The sequence below is a fragment of the Hyperoodon ampullatus genome (assembly GCF_949752795.1).
Source record: "Hyperoodon ampullatus genome assembly, chromosome: 6".
Classification (NCBI taxonomy): domain Eukaryota; kingdom Metazoa; phylum Chordata; class Mammalia; order Artiodactyla; family Ziphiidae; genus Hyperoodon; species Hyperoodon ampullatus.
Genome location: NC_136919.1, coordinates 2,372,257 through 2,384,580, shown reverse-complemented (window position 1 = coordinate 2,384,580; position 12,324 = coordinate 2,372,257). Strand labels below are relative to the sequence as shown.

The following is a 12,324-nucleotide window of genomic DNA, read 5'->3' as shown; positions in this document are numbered from 1 at the left end:
GTGGTGCAGTGGTTGAGAGTCCGCCTGCCGACGCAGGGGACACGGGTTCGTGCCCCGGTCTGGGAAGATCCCACATGCCGCGGAGCGGCTGGGCCTGTGAGCCATGGCCGCTGAGCCTGCGCGTCCGGAGCCTGTGCTCCGCGACGGGAGAGGCCACAACAGTGAGAGGCCCGCGTACCGCAAAAAAAAAAAAAAAAAAAAAAAAAGCAAGACAGGTCCAGGAGGGGGACAGTGACTTCCTGCAAGCTCAACCGAGCAGTAGCCCCAGTTGCAGCTCTGGGACTGATGTGGCATCTTTTCTAGAGCAGATTAACCTGCCCTCACGTTAACCATATGTGGCCATCCATCTGGCAAATTCTTTTCTACCTCCATCAGGAAGGAGAAGCAGAAGCAGCTCTGACCCAGGGCTATGGTGACTCTCCCGCTTCGCGTCATAACACAGTACAAACGGGGCTGGACCATCCTACAGAACGTGACATTGGTCCTCTACACTGACAACATCATGTTTATCAGACCTGATAAGCAGGAAGGGGCACTGGAGGCCTTGGTAAAATATATGTATTCCAGAGGATCGGAGATTAACCCCTGTGAAGACTGGCCCCGCATCAGTGAAAATCTCAGGGTCCAGTAGTCTAGGGCAGGACAAGACATCTCCTTGAAAATAAAGGCAAACTTATCATATCTCATACCCCCAGTCGTGAAGAATTTTGGACACAACATATTCCACATCAGGGAATATTGGTCCAATCCATATAGTGGATTTGCCTTGAGTGGGGTCCTGAGGAGAAAGGGCTCTGCAGGAGGTCCAGGCTGTGGTGCAAGCAGCCCACCACCTGGGCTGTAATACCCAGCAGCCCCTGCAGTAATAAAGGTGTCTGTGGTGGGGAAAGATGGACTGCGGAGTTTCTGGCAAACTTTGCTAAGAAAATGATAACGTAGACCCCTAGTATTCTAGAGGAAGGCCATATCACCTAAAATAAATAGACGTTATTTGAAAAAAGCTCCTGGTGTGCTATCAGGCCCTACTAGAGGTGACCCTTTGACCACAGGACATCAAGTGACCCACACAGCCAGAGCCAAACATTATAACATGAGGCCTCTCAACTCCGTTAAGTTTCGGGGTCAGGAGGGCCCAGCGGCAATCCAGGGCTAGAGGGACAGAAAGCTCATCAGCAGGTGACCCAGTCTCCCAGCATCCAAGACTCTCGTGCCAGCATCCCTGTCTTAGCTCACAGCTGCGGCTGCACGGAGTGCCCTTAGGATGAAGACAGAGAGGAGCAAAATGGCAAAACTGGACTCTGAGCTGGGTCAGCTCGGTCCGGGGTGCGAGCTGAAAACGGGATCTGACTCAGCGTAGCCCTGAAAAGTGGCTGTGAAGGAAAATCCTCCCAGAGGCTTCAGGCAGTACATGTAAGGTGGTCACCCAATGCGTTTGGAAGGCAGAGTGGCCCTAAGTAAGAATAAATACTGACTCGTGGGCAGTGCACTTGGCCTGGCCGGTTGGCCAGGAGCCTGGATGGAAAAGACTTTAAGATCGGGGACGAGGAGGTCTGGAGAAGACACGCGTGGTCGGATCAGTGGAGGAGACATAACATGTGAAGGTCTCTGGATCACCTGTTAATGCACACTACGGGACGCCCACCCTGGGAGGGGCACGAAACAACCGGGTGAGAGAGAGAACGTCTTTGCCGCCTGCCATGGGCCAGCCTCTGGCATTGGTCAGGTGGGTGGGCTCTGTCCCCACCGTATCCCTCAGCCCCCATGAAAGCCGACAGGCCTCCAAGAGCCTCTTGACATCACCTGATTTCAGTGACAATTCCTCTGCATTTTCAGATCTGGGGCACCAAGCGGCAATGCCATTCCTTTCTAGACAGTAGCCACGGAAAAAGTCCCGGCAAGCTGGCCAAAACAAGCCAAACTCTCTTGCCCTCTGCTCACGCCCCATGCACTCCCCGCAGAAGCCATGAGCATCCTGGGTGCAGCATCAGGGGGACAGCCGTGACGAGCACTGCCATGGTCCCTCAGCATCGAGGACCTGGCAGGAATGCCACAGTGTCCATGGGGCCGAGGGTAGGGAACTCCGTGGGGGGCTTGAACCCCCACCTGTGGAGTGGGAAGTGGGTCCTGCATCCCTGGACCCCAGCCAGCCTTCTGTCCTCACCTCCCCACACAGTTCCCGACGCCCTGCACAGGACCTCCTGCTGTGCACATCCTCCAGGGGTGCTAACAGGGGGAAGGAAGGCAGGAAGGAAGGAGGGAGGGAGGGAGAGGAGGGAGGGAGGGAGAGGGTCACACAAGTGAGAGTGTGAGCCGGCAGCTGCTTGGGTGAGCAAGTGAACAGGTAAACGAATTAATGAGTAAATGGGAGACTAGTGAAGGAATGAACATCTGAGTGAGGGCTGGGTTGAGGGAGAGACTCAGTGAGTGAACGAGGGACTGAAGGGATGAGGCCCCCACCCCGAGATGCGCGGGGGCGCTGGCCCGGAAGCCCCCGCCTGCTGCCGGCTTCTGGGGAAGCCCCGGAGCCGCGGCCCACGCACCATGACGTTCAGGCCCTGGTTGGTGGGCCCCTGCGCCACGATGTACTCGATTCCCGTCTCGTACACGTCCATGGGCCGCCGGTACTTGACCACGGTGCCGGCGATGTTGAAGTTCTTGGGGCTGTCCACCTTGAAGTTGCCATTGAAGAAGTAGTAGCCGGCTTCATCTGCAAGGGCTGAAAGGGCACAGCTGCCTGGTCACCTGAGCCGGAGCGGCCGGAGCGGGGATGGAGGGGCTGGCGGGGAGCAGGACCTCGCACTCGGGGCCTCTGGCAGCCTGTGGATCCCTGTGACCCCCTCCAAACACCCAAAGACAGGAAACTCCACGTCGTGGGAGTGGGACGCTCTGTTTGCACACGGCGTGTGGCCCTGGCCAGGGAGATGTGGGTCCTCCTTCCTATCAGCCTAAAATAAACAAGGAAGGGCTTGTCTGGACGACTGAGGATGGCTGGCCCGGGGCCCACTTGGTCCTGCCGTTCCGGCCGCCTCCGAAGGGGTTGGGGCTGAGAGGTGGTGAAGAGCGGGACCAAGCGGCCAGGTCGAGACACACGCTGGACAGCTGGTGTCCGCCAGGTTGGGGCCGGGCCGCCCTGCCTGGCTCTGCTACAGACTTCCCCGTGTGAGCCGGGGTGACTTGGCACCTCCAGCTTCCCCTCCCCCGACATGGGGAGGGGACCGTAGTGCCCCGCCAGGGCCCACGCCGAGCAACACGGCAGCCCTGTCCCAGCGGCCCCAGCAGGCCCTACCTGACCCCAAGCTGACCAGTTCCGTGCTCTTGCTGGGAGCATGACATTCTGCCGCCCAGACCGGGGGACCCGGCTGACCGTTTGCCGGATCGGCCCACTCTCCCCGGTGTGGCTGCCAGTCAGCCTCTCTCTGAGGCAGGGTGCCGGTGGACACTTGGAACCAAGGATTTCAGAAGGAAATCCGGTCCCAGAACTGGAGCGCGATGACGCCCAGACAGCGGGAACGCACATGCAACCCCCCGCAATGGGCTGGGACATCTGTCCAGAGGCGGGATGGCTGGCCCTCCCTGGGGGCCCCGGGGCCGGGGGGCGGGGCTCCACCTCAGGGACAGTGTGTCTTCCAGAGGGTTTCTTTAGAGCCCGTTCCAGGAACTGGCCCGAAGGTGGGGAAGAGTTCAGCTTCCAAAACTCCTGATGCAACTCCAAGCAGAGGAGACGGGCGGTTAATTTATTATCAGGCAGACACAGCAAGCAGGACGCGTCTGCTGGCAAAACACCCTCCGTGTGGCGATGTCGAAAACTAACGGGGATAAGAGCGGGAGCCAGGCGAGGGGGATGCGGACGGGCTGGGTCTGTGCACAGGGTTGAATCCCCGGCCCGAGTCCAAAACCTGTTTCCTGACAGTAATGACCTTCCTTCCTGCGGCTTTCCCAGTGCTCCGAGGCCGCCCTTGGTATTTCCACGCGTCTGTTTCAAGAACCATGGCTTTGCAGCCAGCTCTGGGAACACGGTGTTTCCTGGCCTCACCACCCTCCCAGCGGGCCACAGAGCAACCGGCCTGGCAGAGGCCTGGCCCCCGTGCTCGGGCCGCAGGGGCTGGGGCCTGGAGCGTGCAGACCCGCCGGCTGGGGGCTGGAGCTCAGGGCCCCAGGCACTGGGGCCCCCGGGGCCTGAAGGGCTGAGAGCCCGTGCTGGGTTCAACCTTGAGGACCTTTAGCAAAGACCCACCCTCCACCCCAGCGTCCCCTTAGAAGGGTGATCGCGCCCCACCAGCCCTGGTCCCCGAGGAGCTGCCCTGAGAGGGAGGGAGGTGAGCCCTGCCCGGGTCCCCCACCTGCCCTGCGCAGATCGGCTCACAGATGTCAGTACCCGCCCTCCTCGGCCAGAAGGGGCTCCCCCGGGGGTGCAGACAAGGTGCGTTGCCCCGCCAACTTCCCACTACACAGGGAGCCTTTCCAGAAATTGTCACCAACGTGGGGCCTCACCGCCTCAGCCACCATGCAAATGACTCCAGAATCCTCAAGTCAAGGACCCCTACTGAATCCAGCTTCCCACCAGACACAGTCCAGTGGCCAAAACATCAACTCGGGGGCCCCAGATGGGAGTCTGAATCGCAGCCCTGCTTCGCGTCACCCTTGGCCTCAGACTGGCCACCTGCTCCTTCTCGCTCTACCTCAACCTTCTCCGCCCCAGAGTCTCACTCCTCGGACCTTGGGGGGCAGCGGGGGGAGCAGAGAGGCCGCCGCCAGCACCTCCAGCTTTTGCCGGTGCCTGGCCCTCCAGGGACGGGGAACTCACTACCTGAGTCATGACCCCCTCCATTATTAAGCAACTCTGAGTGCAAGACCACTGCACACATGGGGGTGAGGTCAGCTTCCCTACGACCGCCCCCCCCCCCGGCCTCCACATGCTACACACATGCACCCACCCAGGTCAAGCTCTGGCTTCTGGGGCCATCCCTCTCCTGCAAGAAGGGACCCAAGGTCAAGGGTCCCCTGTCGACACATAACCCACACATTTCACCCCATGCAAAACCATAAGCCCTTGTGAAGCCACCCAGGCCCCACATACACACCTAGGACGTCCGCAGACTTCTTCCGCTCTACAATCTGGATGTCTCGGGCGCCGGCCGGGATGTGGGTCACCAGAGAGTAACCTGGGGGACACGGAACAACGGTGAGCGGCAGGCCGGCTGTGGCCACTGCCTCTCGATTGCAAAGGCAACGCTGGACGGCAGTCACCACCCTCCTGCACTCCTGGTGTGTGAGGGGCAGTGTCTAAGGGCAGCCCCTCCCCCCTGCCAGAGCTGTGCACCTGGGGCTCCAGAGGCAAGTCCAAGACCTGGCGGAACACGCCCTGCCACGGGAGAGCTGACCCGCCGCTAGGGCACGGCCCCAGCATTCCCCGCTTCCTAGACACTTTCCTACCAAGGCTTGAGGGTGATACTCCCTGGTACCTGCCCTGTTCCTCCCGAGGCACACCACAGGCCACAGGGACCGTAAGTCTGCTGGAGTCAACATACTTGGGTCCTGCTCTGCCACTATCGCCAAGGTGACCCTGAGCAGGCTGCTGGAGCACTCGGGCCTCAGTTTTCTCGCCTGTACAGGGATGACAGCCCCCACTCTAGATGACGGAGGAGACTCTGGGTAGCACAGAGCCTGGCCCTGAGGGCGCCATCACTGGTGCTATTTTAGAAACTCACGTTGTCATACCATCACGTTGATTTTAAAGGCTTGCTACTTTCAAAGGTGTAAACGAGAAAGTACGAGGCCCCAGCTCAGGGCCTGTCATCGAAGGCCCCAGTCAGGTGGGGAGGCAGCCACGGAGACCCTCACAGAGCCCCCAACAAAGGGACCAAGGGTCTTGGGGGCGGAGGTCTGAAGAAGGGACCGTGCTGCCAGCAGGTGGTAGAGGGTTTGCTGGGAGAAGGAGGGAGATTTTTTAAAGCCCTCAGAATGAAAAGCCTTCTGGGAGAAGATGGCAAGGGGGTTCTCGAATCAGGTTTGCTGGGGCCGATGCTCAAGTCACCCGAGGGGCACGTGGGCCCGCCTGCCAGGTGAGCCGCTCCTGCCGGCCGCCCCCCTTTACGGCCCCCTGAAGACCCTGAGCTGGTCCTTCCGGCCAGCGGGGTGCCCCTAAATGCTTAACCATTGGCTCTCTTCGCAAGAGGGCAGGAGCAGCTGTGACCTGCTGTATTGGCCGATTTCCGGAGTACAAGCGCTTCCACCCACTGTGGCCGATGTCAAGCTGCCAGCTTGTGTCGCTGGGCGCAGAGTCGGGAAAAGGGACACAGTCGTTTACCTGCTGCCCTAGTATTTCCAGCTGACAGACACAAGAGTTATAGAGGTAAAACGATTAGGAAATGATGACTTTGCTTAAATATCATTTACTTAAATGAAGGTTTATATGTGTTAATTTTTATATTAGTGCCCAGCTCCGAGATTCTTCACCATAGCTACCTTGCACACATCTACCAGGGGAGCATGTGGGTCAGTGCTTAGGACCACAGACCCGGGAGCAGGCTGTCTGGGTTCACACCCACCTCTGCCTCTTCTGGTTATGTGACTTTAACCTAGTTTCTTAACCTCTCTGTTTCCACATCTGTAAAATGACAACAGTGGTAGTCCCTGCCCGGAGTCAAGAGCTGGGAGCCAGTTAACCGTGCTGCACTTGGCCCCGTGCAGTGCACTTGGTAGAATTATAGGTCGGCTTGGTTAAGGGTCAGCCCCGGGCCCCCAAGCTGAGAGCTCCAGGCGGGCATGAACCTTACTGCAGCGCCTGGCACCCAGGAGGTGCTCAGATAGAGACGCACCCTCTGAACCCTGCCTCTGCCAGCTCCACGCCCCAGGATCTGGCAGAAGTCCCCAAAAGCAGGTTTGTGAAAGGAAGGGAGGAAAGGCGCGATGTCTTTTTCCCGTGCCCCTCCCATAGCGAGGCCTCTGAAGAAAGCGGCCTCTGCCCACTGTGCTCGCCATGCCTTCTTCAGACCCCTGTCCGGCTGGGCTTCCGCTAAGGACACCCCTCCCTTCCTCACCCTGCCTCTGCTCAGTCGGCATGTCCATCCCTGGGTCCCTCGTCCAAGCCCTATAACTCTAACTACGAAATTGTCCATCCCCTCCACCTCCAGGACACGTGGGGTCCCGACAGCCAGGTCCTTGGGGGCTCTCAAGGGGTTGGCTCTAGTCCAGACGCGCCTGGCCTCACTGGGGGACCTCGAGCCGGCAATTCCCACCCTGGGCCTCAATTTGCCCATCTGTTAAATGGGTTTCAAGCTGCCCTACCTTTCCCAGTCTGGAGGCTGTGATAACCCAGTTTAATCCCACAAGCATTAACTGAGATCCAGAAATGTATTCGGTTCAAGACTGAGTATTATAAGCAACATCCTTCTAGAAGTGCAAAGTCCTATCACAGGCACAGACCCCTGCCCGCCCCTCCCCCAACCCCCAGGAGGGCTGGACCAGAGCTGCATGCAAACATGAAGCCAAGGGGCTTCCCTGGTGGTGCAGTGGTTCAAAGTCCGCCTGCCGATGCAGGGGACACTGGTTCGTGCCCCGGTCTGGGAGGATCCCACGTGCTGCGGAGCCGCTGGGCCCGTGAGCCATGGCCGCTGAGCCTGCGCGTCCGGAGCCTGTGCTCCGCCATGGGAGAGGCCACAGCAGTGAGAGGCCCACGCCACGTACCGCAAAAAAAAAAAAAACAAAACCGTGAAGCCAAATGGGCACAGCCGCGAAAACTGAGAAGCCGCTGCCTGGGGGAGAAAGGGGCTGGCTCTGCGCTGCGGTCGGCCCGGAGCTGGCGGGAGCCTGGGCACCCCTTCAGCCCTTGAAACTCGGGTTTGAGAGCTTAGGTCCCAGAATCTGTGTGCCCAGACCTCCATCTCATATCAGCGGTGAGGACGGAACGCGTGCCTCAGTTTCCCCCTTTTAAGAATGGTATTAACATCTCCCTGAAGGCTGCGCTTAGGTCAAATGTGGTCTCCAAGCCCTGTGAGCACTGCGGCAGCTGGTATCCAGCAGGCGCTCAACACAGAGCTGCTCCTCTTCCTATAGCCAATGGGGGCCTTACAGAGCCACTGGCCAGCCCTGCTGGGCCTGGGTGGAGGATCGGGGGGCCCAGGAGGGGAGGGACCCTGCACGGTCACTTAGCAGCCGGCAGCAGGATCCCACAGGCCCTGGACCCAGAGCAGCAGGGGCTCTTACCCAGGTGGGCGTTGCCCTTGCGGTAGTTGCCTGTCACGTGGGTGCAGCTGCTTCCGTCCCCCTGGCAGACGCCGCACTTGTCCAGCGTGTGGGTGGAGAAGAGCACGCCGTCACAGCCGATGGGCTGCAGGGAGGGAGGCGGAGAGGCTGCTGGGAGGGCGCTGAGGCCCGGGCCCCGGGGCCGCCACTGCCTGGGCGGACAGGTGGGCGGCCGGCGCTAGGAGACCGGTTGTACTTCTGCTACAATGTTGAACAACCTCACATTTTCCAGACACGCAGACCCCTCGCAGGTCGGCCAGCTTGCAGGACGTGCCGTCGCGGGCGGGGACCATGAGCTGCCGCTGGCCGTCCACGGTGGTGCAGTGCAGGTCGCACGGCTTGCTGGAGATGTGCACGTAGTCATCTGATGGGGGACACAGGGTCTCAGGGCGGCTGGGGGGGGCCAGAGTCAGGGACTTCCCCTCCCCCGCACTGAGACAGCACTTCTTTCATGGCACAGACGGGGAAACGGAGGCCTGGAGAATGGAATGAACTTGCCTGGGGTCTCAGTGGCAGAAACGGACCAAGATGCAGGTGATCTGGCCCAGCCCAGGCTCTGGAAGTCCAGCCTCTGCCGCCCTGTGAGTGGGGGGGGCAGTGTCCCCTCCGCAGGAGGTCTGAGCCGACTTGATGGCCCTGGGCTGCCGGTTGTGGGGACCCTGCGCTTACCCGGTGAGCGGGAGAGGCCAAGTCATTTACGCTGCCGCCTGAACTACTTAGGACCTTCGACAAGATCCCCCCCTCTCTGGGCCTGTTTCCCCTCCTGCCTACCCACTAGATGAGCACCTTCCCTCCCACAGTCCCCAGGAGGTGACCATCAGGCATAGATCCTGCCAGAGAATTCCCTGCTGGGTGGTCCCGGGCCACAGTACCGGGATAGAGCGGCTTCCACTGGTGCGTCCGCCCGTTGTACACACGGGAGTTGAAGGAGATGCACTGCTCCTCGCGGAAGCTCCTCCCGTCCGGCGGACACTCCTGGGAAGCGGGAAGACAGGGCGGGAGGCTCTGGGAGGGACCGCCCGACAAAAGCATTTTTGTCCAGGCAGAGCAGGAAGTGGCTCTCCTCCTTGCTCTCGGTCTCCCGGGCTCTCTGGAAGGAGGGGGGGAGGACCAGGCCTCCGGCACCCACGTGTGCTGGCCCTCCCCATGCTCTGGGCTGGATCCTTTCAGCCCCACCGCCCTGGCCTTCTCCCCGGCTGCACATGGAGCAACAGGGACACCAGCCTCAGCTGTGCTCGCGCGGGGTCCCCACTCTCCCCGCGTCCTCGGGCAGAGGCCCATCTGCGTGTCCGCAGCCGTAGCCACAGTGCCTGGGACACGGGCACTGACTGCATGGGCTTGACTTCGTAGAAGAGGAGCCCATGGGGCAGAGGGGAGGGGCCTGTGCGGGGCCCAGCTGCTCACGCCGCGGCCAGAAGCTGAACTGGGCCAGGGCTCCCTCCCGAGCTCACGTCAGGAGGGCAGCTGACCGGTGAGGCCAGCACAGAGGCCGTGGCCGCTCGCCTCCCTCCAGCCCCTAACTCCCCACGCGTGCCCACACAGGCACACAGACACTTGGACGCAGGGACATGGAGACGCCCAGCATCATCTCTCTGCCCCGCTCCCCGTCCCGGGGGTCCGGTGCAGACTGGCTTTGGCCCCATCGAGAGGTGACCGGAGGCTGAGCCAGAGTCGGCACCTCCTGCCCAGACCCGGCCACCTCGGTGTGGCACGCGACTGACACAGAAGGTTGGGTGCTGAGGGCGCAGAGAGCAGAGGCGGGCGCACAGGGGCGGCGGCCGGTGACTTCAGTCCCCCGGGGAGAACCGCGAGCAGGGTGACACTGAGCGCAGGGGCTGCGTGTGCCCGTGGACCCCAAACCTTGAGGTCGTGCTGGAGCTCCACCAGCAGAAGTGGGTTCTTTTCCCCTCAGGTGCCCGCAGCCCGCGGTGGGCACCACAGATTTGACTTGATGCAGGAAGGGGGGGTTCTGAGCCCGGGGGCCCTTACCACCCTTCTCTTCAACAGGGTGTAAGTGGCAGGCCCAGGACAGAGTGTCCAGAGGGCCCGGGGCCACCAGGAAGCTGCCCTGAGACCTGCCAGAGAAGGGGGAGGGGGAGGGGGTCCCGGCTGGCGGAGCCTCACCTGCACTCGGCAGAGCTGGTACCTCCTGGACGTACCCGTGCAGGTCCGGTTCCCAGCGCCCATGACAGACGTCCTCCTGGCGGGAGGACACGGGCTGCAGCCCTGACCCTGCTCCTGCCCCTGGGCGGCCTCTGGGCTGCCCTCCACCACCCTGCCCGCCCCCGAGCCTGCTCTGATGCCTCTGAGCGAGATCTCCTTCCTCCCCACACAAGCCCCGCTGCTGCACCAGAGCCCTCTCATGTCACAGGTATTCAGGTAGTTTGAGGGCGATTCTTAGCCCCTTCTTAGGGGGAGGGGTGAGATCCAATTCACCTCTCTATCCCCAGCACACAGCAGAGGGTCTTAGGACACAGAGTTAGTAATAAAGTAACAACATTTACCATGTATGGGCCCTGTGCTGCCGTGCATACACACACACTGTCTCTTGTATTCTCAGAAATGTCAGGTGGGCTCGAGCATTATCTCCACTCCACAGGTGAGGAAACCGATGCTCAGAGAGGTTAAGTGACTTGCCCAAGGTCACACAGCGAGGAGGTAGCCGAGGCAAGATTTGAACCCAGGTCTGGCCAACAGTAACCACTGCACCTTATGCTTTCCCCATGTTTATTCAACTCAGGTCTTCAGAAGAGAAGCCCAGGCTGGGCCTGACCCCTCATTGAAAGAGCCCTAGAAATGGAGCAGGATGAACCCCAGGACACTGTTGCCTAGGACCCAACAGAAGCCACGTCCCCAACGGAGGCCAGTGAAAAGACTGACTTGCTCACCTGGCCTGTGCAGCCTCAAACTGAAGACCCCTCCCAGCCCGAGACCCACCCCCCCACCTCCCAGGCCTCACTCTCCCGTGCAGGCGGCCCCACTTTCACGCCAGCCCCTCAGGGCCACGTGCTCAAGCCCCGCACCTCTGCTGCAGGCAGTGCCGCTCCTGGGACGTCACCCCAGCCCCGCAGCTGCGGGAACATGCCGTCCACTTGGTCCACTCTCCCCACCAGTAGGCGGTGGCATCGGTGCCCGCCTCCAGGCTGTTGGATGTTGGGCTGTTGTCCTGGGTGAGAGGCCCCACGACAGTTAGAAGGAGGCTGGAGCACCTGGCCGGACGGGCCTGCCGTCCCCGTGCCCTGGACAGGAGGACACAGCCCCCTGGGTGGGTTGCTCGAAGCCTGGGCTCAGATCTCCAGGGCGGGCGGTCTCTGGGGGACCTCCCAGGGAGCTGTGGGCCTCAGGTCCTACCCGATCTGGGGATCTGGAATATCCTGGGAGCTTGGCGGGACCCTGAGGCTGAACCGAACCATCCTTTCTTTCCCCCGAGCAGGCTGGGGCCCGGCCTGGGTTCTGCAGGACCCAAACCCGCCCGTCTACACGCCACACTCCGGGGCTTCTCGCAGAAGGTGAGCACTCAGCCCATGTCCTGCCGCATCGGCGAGGACTCTGGAGTGGCCGGAGCCCCGCACTCAGGGGCTGGTCTGACTGGCTTGTCAGGCACGTTCCTGGGAGCGGGAGGGGCTCTGGGAAGGCACTCCAGGACCCCCGGACCCCTGCTCCATGTCTGCCACCCAGCCCTCAGCGTCAGCCCACCTGGGCGAAGCGTCGCGCTCCCCACTCACCATGGCCCCTGTGGACGATGCACCCCCAGCCACAAGTGCCAGAGCCAGCAGGGACCAGGCCCAGCGTGAAGGCTGCCATCTGCCATCCATCCTAGGAAGCAAGGGCACAGTCACTGCCAGGCCAGGTCCAGCTCCTCTTGCAGCTGGCTGGAGTCTGCTTTGGGGAAAAGCTCCCGGAGCCCACCCAGTGCTGAGGCCTGAGGTTATCTGGGATTGGCTGGTAGTGGCGGCCTGGTGGCCCTGTTGGGAGGGCTCGATGAATGATTAGAGGTGCCTGCACGGGCTTGAGACACTAGGGTGGTGGTGTGCACGCTAAGCCTGTACCACCTGATCTGAGGGCATTTGGGGACATGGG

At 61.3% G+C, this 12,324-nt stretch overlaps 1 protein-coding gene across 1 annotated transcript in view; it reads right to left on the bottom strand.

Annotated features, from left to right (window-relative positions):
- Positions 1 to 12,059, bottom strand: part of ADAMTSL2 (ADAMTS like 2) — a gene marked incomplete at its 5' end in the record, with an annotated part of 32,857 nt that extends 20,798 nt beyond the window's left edge. The window contains 8 exons of the mRNA XM_079706211.1: positions 2,541 to 2,716; positions 5,082 to 5,162; positions 8,206 to 8,329; positions 8,463 to 8,608; positions 9,117 to 9,219; positions 10,369 to 10,444; positions 11,268 to 11,410; positions 11,970 to 12,059. Coding sequence (XP_079562337.1) covers positions 2,541 to 2,716; positions 5,082 to 5,162; positions 8,206 to 8,329; positions 8,463 to 8,608; positions 9,117 to 9,219; positions 10,369 to 10,444; positions 11,268 to 11,410; positions 11,970 to 12,059 — 939 coding nt within the window. The remainder of the gene's footprint in view (positions 1 to 2,540; positions 2,717 to 5,081; positions 5,163 to 8,205; positions 8,330 to 8,462; positions 8,609 to 9,116; positions 9,220 to 10,368; positions 10,445 to 11,267; positions 11,411 to 11,969) is intronic.
- Positions 12,060 to 12,324: the final 265 nt, after the last annotated feature.